At 30.4% G+C, this 18289-nt stretch overlaps 1 protein-coding gene across 1 annotated transcript; it reads left to right on the forward strand.

The window, feature by feature from the left end:
• Positions 1 to 11674: 11674 nt before the first annotated feature.
• Positions 11675 to 17818, forward strand: LOC129907848 (protein O-mannosyl-transferase Tmtc3). The gene is made up of 2 exons (XM_055984262.1): positions 11675 to 13229; positions 15619 to 17818. The coding sequence occupies exons 1-2, from the start codon at positions 12251 to 12253 to the stop codon at positions 17298 to 17300; spliced, it is 2661 nt and encodes an 886-aa protein (XP_055840237.1). The 5' UTR covers positions 11675 to 12250; the 3' UTR covers positions 17301 to 17818.
• The last annotated feature ends 471 nt before the right edge of the window (positions 17819 to 18289 follow it).

Consider the following 18289-nt stretch of genomic DNA (forward strand, 5'->3'; position numbering starts at 1 on the left):
AATGAATGAATTTTATTTATTTCTTTTTTTTTATCATTTTCTACAATAATTGTATGAGTACATAAACGCTTTAAAAACTGCATTGCTATTGCACATTTTCCTAAAAAAAATTTTGAAATCTATTTTTTGATGCAAAATGTAAAAAAAGTATTTTATGAAAAATTTTAAACACCTGTGGTATAAAATAAATCCATAGAAACCTAGGTGGCCAACTTTCTTAAAAATATTCCCCTTAAAGGAGAATGTTTTTAAGAAAGTTGGCCACCTAGGTTTCTATGGATTTATTTTATACCACAGGTGTTTAAAATTTTTCATAAAATACTTTTTTTACATTTTGCATCAAAAAATAGATTTCAAAATTTTTTTTAGGAAAATGTGCAATAGCAATGCAGTTTTTAAAGCGTTTATGTACTCATACAATTATTGTAGAAAATGATAAAAAAAAAGAAATAAATAAAATTCATTCATTCGTGGTTGTAGTGAACGAAAACATAAGATGATAAAATTTAAAATACACTGAACGAAAAAAAGCCAATATTTTATGAACTGGTTGCGATAGAACTTTTTTCTATCTGTTTTTAGAACAGTCATAAGTGTAGCTATCAACCGTTTTAGGGCTGTCCATTCTCTATCGTACACCCTGTATATATTCAGACCTATTCTAAACAAAAATTCTCAAGGAAATGGTTTGGGGAGAAGGGCCCCTATCGGAAAAATGGTGAAAATTTCCATTTTTTTTTTGGTTTCCCCATATTCTTATCCATTGAAGAACGAAATCCAAGCTAAAAAATAATGAAATTTTAGGAACTTTTCAGTTGGGAGATTTTTTTCAGAATAGGCCTGATTATGACGATTTCGACTCAACTTCAATTTTTTGAATCGTTATACCTAAGAAACGGTGGGTCTTAGGAAAAAAAGTGTCATGACACTTTTTATATATAATAATCTGGTCTACAATTCTTGCATTGAAATTTTTTTGATAAGACTTACCGTTTTGCTGAAAATCGTGAAAAACCAGTTTTTGTGACCTTTGACCCCCCGTAAATTTTTTTCCACACCTCGGATCGATGAGGACTTTTTAGATTTAATTTATGATGGTGTTTCCAACAATCCTACCAATTTTCAGCTTGCTGGGAATTAATGTAACCTCGGATGTCTAAATTGACCGGACTATACAATATTTTTCTCTTCAATTAAGTTAGATAAAATAAATAAATAAATATTTTTTGTTTTTACATACGAAATTATAATAATAATTTTTTGGATTTTAATTAATTTTGGTATAAAAACAATACATTTTATTTCATTATTAACCCCTTGTAGCCCCATGTGACATATCTGTTACAAACCACACAAAAGTTGCAAAAACTATATTTTTCTTCTTTTGAAGCTTATAACATATTTTTTAGATATTGCTTTATCGAAATAGTACATCATATTTTCAATAAATGACACCAATAGTTTTTAACTGGCAGTTAAAGTTGAAAGTTCGGCTTTTTTTGAAAACAAGCAAATTTGTGTAAAAACAACGAAATTCAGAAAAAATATTTTTTCTGCATAAAGTAACCTGGTTTTATTTTTGGATTTTAGGAATCCGCCTAAAAATAAATATTAGAAAGTTTTTTGCTTCAATTTTTGCATTTATCTACAAAAATAAATTATATAAACTTATTTTTTTACTCCTTAAATTTCGAAATAACTAAGTAAATAATAAAGACATTGAATTTTTAAAAAATACGTGTTTTATTATAGCTAAAGGCTAGTCGATTGACATTATTAATTTTAAAATTTCCGATGTTGGGTTACAAGGGGTTAAAAGTAGGTACAAGATACTCAATAGTTTATTTAGAAAGGTGATAAACATAACAAATTCCTTATAACTAAAAAAACAAAAAACAATTTAAATGTTAGACTGCTTTAGATATAATATTACTGAATATTGAAAATTAATTTGAAGGTATGGAACGAAAAAAGAAAATAGTGTTACAGATTTAGAAAAATACACATAGTTTTGAAAAGTAATAATATTCTAATAGAAAGTAGATCGTTTGCTGTTATATTACGTATTCCATACCCTCATACTTCTTGGAATCCGTGGATCACATAATTCCAATAAAAAATGATTATTATAAAAATTTAGTAGTTTGTTTTTTATTTTGTCCTCCCAAAATGAGTCGTCTTTTTGTATTTTTATATAAACAAAATCGCATGATGTCCATACACCAAAAAAACAATGGGATCGTTTTGTAATGTGCAGTTGTCCTTGCACTTGATAAAAATAATCGTCGTTTTTTTTTAGTACAAAAGTATCTCCGCTTTTCTGAAGATATTTTAGTTTTTTCTTTTCAACTGCATCGCTTATAGTCAAGTTTTTGACTGATGATGGGCATTTGACTTCACAGATGCCATCTTCGCCTACTAAGCGAAGTTTTTGACTGGTCATATTTCTCATAAGTTTGTTTTGAAAAATTATACAAATGAGGTAATTGAGAAGCAGAATAGTTGTGCTCGATTTCACAGAAAAAGACAATTTCATCTATAAAGTCAAATTCGAAAATTTAGATTTTTGTATTATAATGCGAATAACATTACAGACTGCCTGTCTTTCCAAATTTTGTTTTCATAGAAAAAAATATATCCATACAGTTGCTCAGTAGAATACCTAACATGCAACATCATAAATTTATGAAAGAGATAAATAAACCAGTTTAAAAAAAAAAAAAAACAAGAATACAAAAAAAAACTCGTTTATCCTATTCCATATACCTACCACGCAACACCAGATACCATACATTGCAAACGTGCGAGAGATCCATTTCCTGTATTCTCTCATTTTCGCGAAAAAAATACAACAACACTTTGCATGTACTTAGCCTTAGTGCGAGAGATCATGTAGAAACAAAATAGAAGATAATAAAGAGAGAGATACAACTAGCGCCAGCGGAATTTGTTTGAACTACAAATTCCAATACATACGCATTCCATGAATTTCTGAGGAAAAAAATGGAAAGTAGACTCTTTTTCAAAAATTAATTGTAAGAAAATTATTATAGCAATTCTTATTTTCTAACTTGATATTGATAGAAAAAATAATGAAAAAAAATAAAAAAAATATAACAAAAAATCTAAAAATTCTGGTTTCATAGTACAGTTTATTGTTTTTGGGACTACTTAAAAAGCGATTGGAGGGTTACAAAATAATATTTTCCAACAAAATATAGTTTTACTCCATAGTCCATAAACTAAGCTTTTAAATAAAATAAAAATCAAAATCATACTTTGAAAAACAAAGAAATTAAACCACTTTTTTTTAAAAAAGTTAAGAAAAAATGACTTTTTTGTATTTTTTTGTTGTTTAAGACCTTAAAACTTAATATAAATTTCTTAAACTAATCAATGTGTTAGTATTTGAGTTGAGGTACTTATTTCTTTTTATTTCGATGAATTTTATCAATAATTACAGAAGTTATACATGTTCAAAGATTGTAACATAAGGAAAAATAGTTTCAGTTTCGATTAATTTTTTTCTATGAAAAATACATTTTTAGTTTTTCAAAATAGTTTTACTCCGTAGTTTGATTCAACCTCAATCCAAAATAGAAATAAAAAAAATAAAAATTTCAGTCTAACTAAGAAACAAACCAATGTCTTTCAGGTCGTTCTAAAGAACGAAAATTTTATCATGTTTTGTTCTCTCTTAATTACAAGTGCACAAATTTGGAAATTATGGGGATGAAGATATTAAGCCTTGTTTATTATCTAAATAATAAAATTTATTTCATTCAATTATCTTTAAAAATGTAAAAGTTATTCACCGATTTGTAAACGATAACCCGATTTTTACGTGGTCCACTCAGCCTTAAACAAATTATTAGAAGTTGTTAAACAAGTCTGAACTTCTATTAGCAGTTAATAGACGTAGAACCTGTGAGATTTCAATTTACAGAAGCTGTTGTGCTAGTTGGGCGTACCACTATCCGTATCGCTACCCCATAAATTTCGGTGTGGTCATGCCAAAATTTAGCCGAGAATACATTTTAAGAATATAGCTATTTTCTTTTTGGCATATAAATCTACTGCTTAAGCCTAGTACGCAGCTGAAGCGAAACTTAAAATTTCATTTTGCTTTTCGTTTTTCAGTACGCAGCTGTAGCGAAAAATTGGAGAGTTTTCACTCATTTGCCACTTACTTTTTATTGTCCTGTTCATTTTTTTTGACTCTAAGAGCACTGTTTAATGCATTTATTTCTTGTGTTAAAAATAATTTTTTGTTGTTTTTCTTGACTTCAAATTAATATGGAATTTTTTTTATTTTGACTTTGATAGGATACTCGATGATGTTTTTTCGTTTTGCTTCAGCTGCGTACTAGGCTTAAGCCTAGTAATAAAATACTAAGAAAGTGAAGACGAAATAAATAAAACTCAGAATCCAAGTCAAAAACAAAAAAAAAAATCAATTTAATTTGAAAGAAGAAAAAAACTATTGATAAAATTTTTTAGGTAATTTCTCCATTTCAAACTCTTGCGTTTTGTAGAGATTAAAATTGTAGAGATAAAATTTTTTCCCCGATCTGCGTACTAAGCTTTAGTACTTAAAGTTGCTTTCAACTACTCTATTAAAAAGTAGTTAAAAGCGCTTTAAGTAGGTACTTAGAAGTATAGATAAATGCACCCAAAGGCACGCAGCTTATGTGTGTATTGAATAATAAAAGTTATCATTGGTGAAATTTAGCTGTGTGAATAGGGCTAAATATTTTATGTAGATTGTAGATAAATAGTTTATTTTTTCAAGGTGCAAAAGAATAAAAACCCGTGAAAGTCTGAGTTCTTTATTGCCATGTTTTTTTCGACATAATCAATAGCCTAGGATGATGTATGATTTTTTGAGGACAACATTTATTTCGTCAATTTTGTAGGAATACTTCTTTTTTTTATTTTTTTTCAATATACATATTATTTTAAAACATAAACAAGCTTTTTTTTTAAAAATCAATTATAATACCTGTTAAATAAATTCAAAATAAATAAATAAATTCAAAAAGTATAATATAGTGAGGCGGCTTAGCATTAAAAAAGAGTTCAATCGTGCACTTTGTGATAAAAGTATGAAATTAACATATAGTTGGCAGTACTCAATACAAAAGTTATTTTGAGATATTGGGCCACCTTGTATTCCATCCGGAAGGGTAGATTCACGACTTTTTCTGTGTTGCACTCGATTTGTTGCATATCATAGTATACGCAATGATACATTTTTATTAAAATACTACATGATTTCGAGGTATTTTCTAACGCCCGATCGAATAAAATCAATACCAAAATGTCTTGACCATCATGTAAAAATTTATTGGACTCTTTATGAATTGTCTTTTACTCAAAGAGCAAGAGTCAGAAAATGCGGTTCAAAAAAATGCAAAAATTTTCCATGTGTTGCAATGGTACCATTTCAAATGTGTTTTTTCTCACTAAAAAAAACACCCTTTAACCCGAAATATTTTGATGAGCATATTTTATTAGTGGTATTCACGATTCGATGCTACTGGTCTTGGTCTTGTATCGTTGCAAAGGTGCAAAAGTGTACCATTTTCTTAAATTTAAACAGCCAAATATCCAGATTCCAATTTTTTTACACTGGTGTAAAATTTGTCTTTCGTAGTTGTTGTAGCAGAAAAATAAAATTATATTATATATATATATATTTGTATCTTTTATAAGAAAAAATAAAGATTAATAATAATAAATAACACTGGTTAACAAAATTAAACTTTTATTTTGTTGCCGAAACAAAAATATACTTTTCTGAAGGTTTTTGGTGTGCTGAACTCGAATTCGAAGTCAAAAAAAATTAATCAGCTCCCGTTTTTAAAATATTACCGTTAGAAAATGCAGTACTTCGGACCTTACTATTTTATATAAGGAAAATTGTTTGAGCATATTTAGTAACGGTTTTTAAAAGAACTATTTTCCACCTTTTTAAATCTGTTTAAATCTTTCCGATATCTTTTTTACTGCCCGAGATATGTTCAGTTGTTTGGTATTTTTATAAATTTTATAACGTCATTATCTCCTTTATGATGTATGAAGCCAAACCCACTTCCTTCATTTTATGATATCTCGGGCAATACAAAAGATATTGAAAAGATTTAAACAGGTACTGAAAGATGGAAAACAGTTCTTATAGAAACCGTTACTAAATATGCTCAAACGATTTTCCTTATACAAAAGAATAAGGTCCGAAGAACTCAAAAAAACATTTTTTAGCATTTTCTAACGGTAATATCTCAAAAACGGGAGCTGATTAGTTGTTTCTGACTTCGGATTCGAGTTCAGCACACCGAAAACCTTTAGAAAAGTATATTTTTGTTTCGGCAACAAAACCGTTGTAAACCAGTGTAATAAATAATAAATACTAAATAATAAATAATAATAAAAATAATATTTAGCAATTTAACACCTTTTCGTTGCACCGGATCGTGAATGCCCCTTTTATTTTTACTTGCTCTATAGGGCAAGTATTGGTTTCGTGTCGAAAAAAAAATTTGAGGTTTTAATCAAAACAAACATTACGATGATGGAGAATTCCAAAAAAGTGGGTCTCGCAATTCCGTCCGTGCGTCTGTGCGTCCATCTGTACACATTTCCACAGCCTAAACGGGTGGACGGATTCTATTCAAATTTTGTACAGATGATTTTTATGGAATTCTAAAAGTTGGTTTTTTCTTGTTTTTTATATCTCGTGTACCTCCCATACAAATTTTTCTATTCAAACCAAATAACTCAAAAACGGCTCGAACGATTTTGATTAAACTTTGCAGACGTAATATTTGAAGCAATTGCAATAAAACTGCGTTTTTAGTTTTTCTCAAAAAAGTCAAAAAAGTGTACCTCCCATACAAATTTTTCAAAATTTTTCCCTAAATGTCGGCTCTTCCCCAACATCAACAAAATTTTTATAAAATTTTTATAGAGCCAGCTCTTAAAATCTACAAGTAAACTAACATAAAACTGTTTTAAGCTGCAAGAGCAAGTATGTGCGACTAGACTGATTCAAAAAATTTTTTTTTTCTTTTTTTCAAAGCATTGTTGAAAATATTGTTGGAAATGACGACAAAAAAATACTGTAAAACTTTCAGCCCTTAATGTTAACATTTAGTACCGCCGCATCGCAATTTTCTATTTCCCATACGATTTGTATGGGAAAGATTGTGTATTTGTGTTTAGAATTTTGTATCTTTTTAATGGTTCATCCAAAAGGCTTGACAAAATCATTTTCTTTTATAAAATTGTCCGCTCTACAAAAAAGCTCCTATTAATTTTTTTGATTTACTTCCGCGTTTCGAAGTTATTCAACTTTAAAATATAAAAAGTAATTTTTTCTCATTTTTTTCCGATTTTTTGACGAAATTGTTATGTTTTTTCAAAAAATTTGGCAAAACTTTCAAATATTTGTATTCTATGTGTTTTGGTTTCACAGATCCTTTTATATAACTCTCAAACCCCTAAAACTATCATATTAGATTTCTTCAATAAATTCGAATTATTCATTTTTTCAACTAAAAATTATTTTAATTAATTTTTCGCGTCCGTTTTTTTTTAATTTCATAAATGCAATCTTGTAGAGCGTTCAATTTTATACAAGAAAATGATTAAATTTAGCCTTTTTGATGAACCATTAAAAAGATACAAAATTCTAAACACAAATACACAATCTTTCCCCTACAAATCGTATGGGAAATAGAAAATTGCGATGCGGCGGTACTAAATGCTAACATTAAGGGCTGAAACTTTTACAGTATTTTTTTGTCGTCATTTCCAACAATATTTTCAACAATGCTTTGAACAAAATAAAAAAATTTTTTATTGAATCAGTCTAATGTGCGACCCCAGTCGTGCATTTTATATTATATGGTAGAGTAAATTTGCATAAAAAATTTCATCAGCCTGACACTTATTTACAAGGAGTACTTGATAATATTTTGGCTCTTTTTCTTTAAGTATATAACTATTTATAAGAAGTGCAATAAGATTTTACATGACGGTCCAGATATTTTAGTATTGACTTTATTCGATCGGGCGTTAAAAATTACCTCGAAATCATGTATTATATTAATAAAAATGTTTCATTAGCTATACTATGATATGCAACAATGCGGGTGCAACACAGAATAGCTCTTGTATCTACCCTCCCGGATGAAATACAAGGTGGCCCAATATCTCAAAATTACTCTTATATTGAAAAATATATCACAACAAAAACATTACTGTTAAAAAAAGAGCCAAGTTCTCCTATGTTGAAATTATGCTAGCACAAAAAGTACTGAAATGTAAAAGTGTACCAAGTTCTAAAGCTTGGTTTTAAATTTGTATAAATAAAATTGTGGTTGTTCCCTTGGCAATTTTACTTTAAATTACCGATTTTTAAAGCTATTTGAAAAATTGCCAAGTAAACAACCAAAATTTTATTTATACAAATTTAAAGCCAAGCTTTAGAACTTGGTACACTTTTACATTTCAGTACTTTTTGTGCTAGCATAATTTCAACATAGGAGAACTTGGCTCTTTTTTTAACAGTAATGTTTTTGTTGTGATTTCACTTCTTTTTGCAAGGTTTTGCTGTAGAAATTAAAATCTCTGTAATTGATGAAAATTCAGAGAAAATGGGTGGTTACCACGCCCCTTGTCTAAAATTCTCAAATTTTAAATTTTTTCTATTGTAATAACTACCAGATCTACCATTTTACCAAGTTTCAAGATTCTACGATAATCAGAAGTGCTCTAAAATATTTGATGTAAATTAAGCGAAAATGGGCGGTTACCACGCCCCCTGACGAAAATTCTCAAATTTAAATTTTTTTTCTTTGTATAACCTACCAGCTCTACCATTCTACCAAATTTCAAGATTCTACGATAATCAGAAGTGCTCTATAGTATATGATGAAAATTTAGCGGAAATTGGTGATTGCCACGCCCCCTGGCTGAAATTCTCAGAATTTAAATTTTTTCCTTTGTATAAACTACCAGCTTTACCATTCTACTAAATTTCAAGATTCTACGATAATAAGAAGTGCTCTAAAAAATTTGATGTAAATTAAGCCAAAATGGGCGGTTACCACGCCCCCTGGCGAAAATTCTCAAATTTTAAATTTTTTTCTTTGTATAACCTACCAGTTTTACCATTCTACCAAATTTCAAGATTCTACGATAATCAGAAGTGCTCTATAATATTTGATGAAAATTCAGCGGAAATGGGCGGTTGCCACGCCCCCTGGTTGAAATTCTCAGATTTTATTTTTTTTCCTTTACATAAACTACCAGTTCTACCATTCTACCAAATTTCTAGATTCTACGATAGTCAGAAGTGCTCTATAATAATTGATGAAAATTCGGCGAAAATGGGCGGTTACCACGCCCCCTGAATTGAAAATCTCAAATTTTCGATTTTTTACTTTGTATACACCACAAGCCCTATCACCATGTAAAATTTCAAGTTTCTACGATAGCGGGAATTTCTCCATAATTTTGATGATCTGTCAGTGAGTCAGTGAGTCAGTGAGTCAATGAGTCAGTTACGGTTTTCGCGATTTTTTAAGTCCTATATCTCAGAAACTACTCATCGTAGGAAGTTGAAATTTTGTGAGGAATTTGGGTTCGGCCAGCTCAACAAATGTAGCGAGTTTGAAATTTCTGGCATATTTGGTGTGGAAGTTAGAGGGGGGTCGAAAATGGCCTGAGTTGTTTCCTGTAAATAAGGGTGTAGTGTCAAAGTTGCTAGAGAACTTGGCTGGGCACTACCGTGCCCCTTGATTTTGTCTCCGTTACTAATGCGACAACCTTGCTCATGAGAGAACAAAAATAATGAAAAAACTACACTTCCAAAAGAAATAAAACACATCTGTCAAATTCGATGTTAGACAATCGTGTTCAGACAAAATCGAAGACACGATTGTTTAACATTTGTATTTGTATTTGTATTTGTATTTGTATTTGTATTTGTATTTGTATTTGTATTTGTATTTGTATTTGTATTTGTATTTGTATTTGTATTTGTATTTGTATTTGTATTTGTATTTGTATTTGTATTTGTATTTGTATTTGTATTTGTATTTGTATTTGTATTTGTATTTGTATTTGTATTTGTATTTGTATTTGTATTTGTATTTGTATTTGTATTTGTATTTGTATTTGTATTTGTATTTGTATTTGTATTTGTATTTGTATTTGTATTTGTATTTGTATTTGTATTTGTATTTGTATTTGTATTTGTATTTGTATTTGTATTTGTATTTGTATTTGTATTTGTATTTGTATTTGTATTTGTATTTGTATTTGTATTTGTATTTGTATTTGTATTTGTATTTGTATTTGTATTTGTATTTGTATTTGTATTTGTATTTGTATTTGTATTTGTATTTGTATTTGTATTTGTATTTGTATTTGTATTTGTATTTGTATTTGTATTTGTATTTGTATTTGTATTTGTATTTGTATTTGTATTTGTATTTGTATTTGTATTTGTATTTGTATTTGTATTTGTATTTGTATTTGTATTTGTATTTGTATTTGTATTTGTATTTGTATTTGTATTTGTATTTGTATTTGTATTTGTATTTGTATTTGTATTTGTATTTGTATTTGTATTTGTATTTGTATTTGTATTTGTATTTGTATTTGTATTTGTATTTGTATTTGTATTTGTATTTGTATTTGTATTTGTATTTGTATTTGTATTTGTATTTGTATTTGTATTTGTATTTGTATTTGTATTTGTATTTGTATTTGTATTTGTATTTGTATTTGTATTTGTATTTGTATTTGTATTTGTATTTGTATTTGTATTTGTATTTGTATTTGTATTTATTTATTATAATTTAAATTACATGATACTACAAGATAAAATCTTATGATAAAGTATCTAAAAAGAAATTTAACAAAATCAAGTAAGTAACGTTAACATGACAAAAATTATCTCCTGTGGCCTGTATTGTTTGCTGGAAATCTCCTTGCTGCATGGTTACCTATATATGGTTTATGTTTCGAAAAATGTTCTTATATGTAAAAAATAAAAATTTCTATGTAATACCTTTTTTCAACCCCTAATATAGCTAAAAAATTGTTAAACAAATTTTTATTTAATGTCGTTCATAATTCATGCAGTAGATAGGGTTAAAATATGAATATTATGGCCCAAAGACAGATTGCTAAAAAAACCCATAATAGAAAACTACCAAACAAACCAAACGTTTCCTATAACTAAAGTGCTGCCAATACAACTATGTTGTAATCTAAACTTCATTTCTCCCATGTCCCATCCCGTTTCGTGAACTCAACAAACTAATACCAACAAATATTTTCCCCTTCGGCTGCTGATTCAGTTGGGGACAGAGATACCCAAAGGAGATGGGAAACTTTCGTACGTTTTACCCCCCAAAACCCATTTGTTTATTTCGTGTTGTTGTAATCTCTTTTGTATTCGTGAATAAATGTGAAAAACACACATAGTGTAGCCACGGTGTTTTTCCGCACACCTAAGCAAAAATGTCAATTTTTCACGCATACTTCGCCAAAAATGTATATTTTTTCACGCATACTTATCCAAAAATGTCTAAAGCAGCTTGTAGGCAAACCGCGTATGACGTCAGAAGTTTCTCATCTCTTTTGGGTATCTCTGGTTGGGGACTTGGACTACCAAGTGAATTATTTTTGTCCTATACCCTATCTGCGTCGTCCCACTTGACAGTTACATGGAGCAAGGACGAAGCGAAGCTTGTGTTTTTCATATTCTCCCCGTTATTTTATATTAAAAATAATCAAACTTTTATTCCCATTGACTATTACCAAAATAATTTAAACTAGTGAATTAATTGAAATTAATAATCTGTGTGCAAAAAATTATAACATGAAACCGGTGGGTGGGAGGTGTGAAGGAGGAAATATTTTCAATTTATTTTGTCATGTAATGGAGGCCACCGACCAAGAATCTCGGTCAAAGTAATTTTACATCTTCGCCAAGTGAAAGTGCAAGCAGTTTTTTAAGGTTCTTCTAGGCATGTGCAGAAGATAAATATATTTCAAATCCATGGAGCGAGTAAATCGATGATAAAATTTGTGTCGATATATAAACAAATTTCCATCAAATTAACTTATGAAAACAATGTAAATGTAAATGTATTTTTGTTTCAAAGATTTTTTTTTCAACTATCTATAAAATTAACCGGATTCTGGGATTCCGTTCCATTGTGAAGTCAACAACATGTCCATGTCCATTAACAATAACTTCTCTCAGTTTGTTGCGATTGTGTCGGTGTGCACATTGTGCTATTACAACAGCGCTTCATGTGGCTTGGTATTTGACGACATCAGTGCTGTAAAGGATAACAAGGATTTGCGTCCATCAACCCCACTTAAGAATATTTTCCTGAACGACTTTTGGGGCACGCCAATGCGCAAAGAGCAATCTCATAAATCATATCGCCCGTTGACTGTGTTAACTTTTCGCTGGAACTACTTGGTGCATCAGCTGGAGCCTGCTGGTTTCCATGTTGTAAATGTCATCCTGCATGTGATAGTGTGTATTCTATTTAAACGGGCATGTAGACAACTATGGTTAGGAATTGTTGGAGGAGGAGGAGAGAAGCAAATGAGTTTTGTTGCAGCACTTTTGTTTGCTGTGCATCCAGTACACACTGAGGCAGTCACAGGTGTTGTAGGCCGAGCCGAATTATTGTCATCGATTTTCTTTCTTTTAGCATTCCTTTGCTATGCGAAGGCAACTAAACCAGTACGAACCACTCGATGGCTGTCCCTAAATTACTTTGGAGTTTGTCTACTTTGCTCAATGCTGTGCAAGGAGCAGGGTATTACAATTGCTGGCATATGTGCAGCTTACGAAGTATTTATCGTTCAACAGATTCGTCCAATTCAGATCTTTGAATTTATTAAGAATCTATTCGAAGAAAAGAAGAAGAAAACGTCAACAAATCATGAATATACTACACCTGGTCTCAATGTGACTTTTATAACTCGCCTTATATTTCTGGTTTCAATATCATTCATGTTGCTGGTAGGACGTCTATATGTGATGGGCTCCCAGTTACCAGTGTTCACCAGGTTCGATAACCCGGCATCTGCAGCCGAAACGCCATCGCGTCAGTTAACCTTTAGCTATCTTATCTACCTCAATTGCTGGTTGTTGGTGTTCCCGTGCAATCTTTGCTGTGATTGGACAATGGGTGAGTGTTGCATATGATGATGCTTGTAATAGACCTTTTTACTGCAACTTTGTTGGCAGTATAGATGCATTTATATTATTTGTGTAGATTTTTTGTTACAATGTTGCGCGCAGGGCACGGCTCTAGCAATGGTTCTGGGAATGCAAGCAGGCTGATGCGCGTGAAATGCGGGGAAACTGCATTATATTACATTGTAAGCCAAGTAATAGTTGTTTTTTTTTTTTTTTTTTCTTTTGTCTTTCACCGATGCAGAGAAATCGGGTGCTGCGTTACATTGTAAGGGTAGTAATGTCGTCTGTTTTTAACTGTAACTGTATGTTATATAAAATTACATAGGCTTGGCATTTTGATTTTGAAGGTGTGTAAATAGGAGAATTATAGAAAATAGTTACTAGGTGCAATGACTATATTAAACATTATTATAGACAAGGCTAGGTGCGAATTGAAAACAAAATGTTCCTATTTAAATAGAAAAACCATTTCTTTCAGCCTTTTTTAATAAATTTTCTAATTTATTAAAAAAAAATTAATGAGCATATCGTTGAAAAAAAAGAGATTTCCTTAAAAGTTCTTATTATAGTTTAAAAAACTCTTAATTATTTTCTTAAAAGAAAATACAAAAGATTGTTTTTCAATAAGAAGTTAGTTTTAGATCAAAATATATTGTTTGTTGAATTTTTAACTTCATTCGGAAGTCCGCTGAAAAATTAATGTCCTTTGAAAAGTACCTAGGTTGTTTTTTGTTTGATCTCGTCTGTACAAGGGTAAAGGAAAGTTTCCAGCATTTCTTAATGTATATCGCTGATTTGTAATGTATTCTAGATTTTCTATAAACAGGGGGGATTTAAATGTTGTTTAATTTTGGATATCAAGATTAATGCACCATATTATTTTAAACGTGAGATTACACTTTTGATGGAGAAATCAGAAGAATTGAACTTTACACATCATTTTAAAAAGTCGTTTTAAATGTAAAAAAAAAAACAAAAAATCCAGGTTTTCAGAAAATTTCATCCTTGAGAATTAAACAAAAAAAAACACACATACGCCGTAGTGTACCCTTGATCCAATTTTATTAAGTTTTTGTTTTGTTTCTGTAAATAACATTTTTGTTTCTCAAATAAAAAAAAAATCCTTAAAAACGTTTCTTATACTAAGATTGATTTTCATCTATTGATAAATTATATGTATCTACTAATTTGATTAGTTTATGTATTTTCTACCTTAATTTTAAAGTTTAACTGCCTCGATTGATAATTGATTCCTTATCGAACAATACAAACTATATGTTTCTTTGCCTTCACGACATTTCACAGGGACGTTCACGGGTGAGCAAAAAAAAATGTATGGATTCACTTCACGACCAGCTTTACCAAGTATGTACTAGGCTTAAAGGGGGGGAGATAGATCTCCCTCCTGTAGTAAAAAATGACTGTATTAAACTCTTCTACTGTTATCAAATCCTGGCGCCCAAGTTATCCTACTACATGCCCAAATAACATTTTTGTTCGATGCCTAAACGTTCAAATTTCTGAACCTGGGTTGAAATCGTAAATTTATTTTTTTTCTAAGCCAATTTTGAACTGATTTTCATACAAAATACCTCGTTTCACTTATAAATAAATACTGTTTAAGAATATTTTTTTTAAAACAGCATGTTGTTTTGAAAACATATGCTTTAAATTGATGTAGAAGTTAGGCAAATGACGAAAAAAATTAAATTTTTGAACTTTGTAAGCTTATAAATTCTAGGTGGTTTGAGCAAAGCACATGTTTTATACATTGTTGAAAAGGTCTAAATGTCTTCTATTAAAATAACGTTTCAAACCTAAAAGTTTTATTTCCGCGGGTTTTGTGGGACGTCTGGCTAAGGGAATGCTGAAAGTAAATCGTCTTAGACAAAATTTTCTGACATCAATGGACAATCCTCTATTGTTTACATACAAATTCAAGTGTTTTTCACTTCGGCCCCAAAATCGAAAAAATTACCATTTTTGAACGCCCACCGCTGCCCGACTGAAAAAAAAACCTGACAGACATTTGTTTACAAATTGGTTATCACTCCCCTCCCAAAAATTTGCTGCCAGCTCTTGGTCCGTCAATCACTTGAAGTATATTCCTGCTCAAAATAAACGCACACTTTTTTCTTCTTTAGTTTTACCAATGTATCTTATTTAAAATGGTTTTAAAATTCTGTTTGCCTATTTGGTCCACATTCTTACAATCCGCATGCAAGAAACTAACGAAAACGTTCCATCAATGCTCTATGTTTTCAATGGTTGAACCTTTTCAGTCCTGCACCAAAAGACCCAGAACCAACGATCTTCTTTTTATTTTTCATGAAAGCATTTATAATCAAATTTAATACCATATTTAACTTTTTTTTCAGGCACTATTCCACTTATCGAAGGTTTCTACGACATTCGCAACATAACAACTTTAGTTACATTCTTAGGTTTATTTACCATAGGTTTGAATGGAATTATAACGAAAAATCAAGCTCATTCGAAAATAATTATAATGAGTTTGGCATGGATGTGTTTTCCATTTTTACCTGCATCGAATCTCTTCTTTCCGGTTGGTTTTGTAGTTGCTGAACGAGTTCTCTATATGCCTTCAATGGGATTCTGTATGCTTCTTGCCTATGGATTATATAATATTTCAACTAAAAACAAACGTTTTGCCGAAGTCATTTTGTGTGTTTTATTATTATGTCATGGTTTTAAAACTTTTACCAGAAATAAGGACTGGCAAACAGAATATTCGCTTTTTATGTCTGGACTCAAAGTGAACAGTCGAAATGCAAAACTTTTCAACAACGTCGGTCATGCTTTAGAAAACGAAGGAAAGTATTTGGATGCTCTTATCTATTTTCAAAAAGCCGTGACCATACAGGGAGATGATATTGGAGCTTATATAAATGTGGGAAGGACTTACAACCACTTGAAGATGTACAAAGAAGCAGAGGAATCTTATTTAAAGGCAAAAAGTCTTTTCCCCAAAGTCAAGCCGGGCGAATCATACCAAGCTCGAATTGCTCCGAATCACCTAAATGTTTTCATAAATTTAGCGAATTTGATATCTAAAAACCAAACACGGCTTGAAGAAGCGGATCATTTATACAAACAAGCGATAAGTATGAGAGCGGATTATGTCCAGGCATACATCAACCGAGGGGATATATTAATGAAACTGAACAAAACAAACGAAGCACAAGAGGTTTACGAGAAGGCCCTGCTATACGACAATGAAAATGCGGATATATACTATAATCTAGGTGTGGTTTTCCTGGAACAGGGAAAATCTTCCCAAGCAAACGTTTATTTCAATAAAGCTATAGAACTGGCTCCAGATCATGAACAGGCTCTACTTAACTCTGCTATTCTTTTGCAGGAGCTTGGTGGAAAGGAATACAGAACAATTTCGCGAGAAAGACTTTTTAAGATCCTCAAAAAGGACCAAAACAACGAACGTGTTTTTTTCAATCTCGGAATGCTCGCAATGGATGAGAACAATTTTGAAGACGCAGAAAATTATTTTAAGCGAGCTATTCACATAAAAACCGATTTTCGTAGTGCTCTATTTAATTTAGCCTTGATGCTGGCCGATGCTAATCGTCCTCTTGACGCAGTGCCCTTTCTCAATCAATTAATTCGCTATCATCCAGATCACATAAAGGGCTTGATTCTTCTCGGTGACATCTATATAAATCACATGAAAGACTTAGATGCAGCTGAAATTTGTTATCGCAGTATACTTCGTTACGAGCCCCACAATATTCAAGGGCTTCACAATTTGTGTGTTGTTTTCGTCGAAAGAAAGAAACTTGCAAAAGCAATGAATTGTCTAAATTATGTTCATCATATGGCACCTGCAGAAGAATACATCTTAAAACATTTGAAAATTGTTCAAGTGCGTTTGGCAAAAATTAAAAAACTCCCTGATTCATTGCCGGAGAAACAGCTTGCTTTATCCGATAACGATTCAGATGAGTTTAGCTTGCAGAATTTGACAGCCGCTCCATCAACGAACCTATCTTCAAATTCAAAACCAGCCAGACCATCATTATAGCACATGATTAGGAGAAAATAAAAAATTCATAAGGCTTTATGCGGCCTGCTGCTTGCCTCTGTCCTCTGTGAAATAATCAAATCTGTAATATATCCCATTAATCGTAAATTTTCCATTCCATGTGAGACTTCAAGTACTTATTAACTTATTCGAAATTATTAGAATCAAATTTTAATGTAAAATATTGTAGACAAATGTTTTCCACTGTTTTACAGCTATGTTCATCGTGTTATAAGTCATTTTTAAATATTTTTTAGGCACTTAATTAATAATGTAATTTAAAATTAAATTTGTTTCGATACTGTTGGTTTTAAAATATTATATTTATTGGGCGAATGGAGTAAAGATATTTGTTGTAGTAATATACTAGTGTTTATAAACACTTATGATATATTATATTATTATATACGTAAGTTCTTAATGTCTAAGAATAACAATATTTTATTTTAATAACTGTTCTAATTTAAAATTTATTGAATATAATTATACACAAAAATTGAAGTAAAGAAAATATAAAATGTGAGATTTTCTCTATTTTTGAACTAAAACTTGCCGTTTGAAAAATAAAAAAACGAACTTCATTGAAACATAATTGGAATGAATCAAGTGCAAATTGAATTTGGAGCGAATTTTGGTAAGTTTTATAGATTTCATTCATTTGTTGCTTCAGCACCTAAACAATGGGAATATAGGAATAATTATAATGTTTGTATGTATTTAAATTTAATTTTTCTAATAGTCGAGTAAAATTAAGCATAAAATTGGTAAAATCTCGGAATCCAGGGAAAGTCGATCAATCTGTAATTTTGCTGATTTTTCATGGTTTTTGACTGGCTCCAGAACCTTGGTATTATATGTAGGAGGCTTATACTTACCAAATATTAAATATAGATATTTTTCAACAAAATAAATCTTAAATCAACTCCACTTTTTAGCAAATTTCCTTACATCTTGTAGGAAATCGAACGCTCTACACAAAAGGCCTTATA

Source organism: Episyrphus balteatus, chromosome 1 (assembly GCF_945859705.1).
Source record: "Episyrphus balteatus chromosome 1, idEpiBalt1.1, whole genome shotgun sequence".
In the NCBI taxonomy this organism is placed as follows: Eukaryota; Metazoa; Arthropoda; class Insecta; order Diptera; family Syrphidae; genus Episyrphus; species Episyrphus balteatus.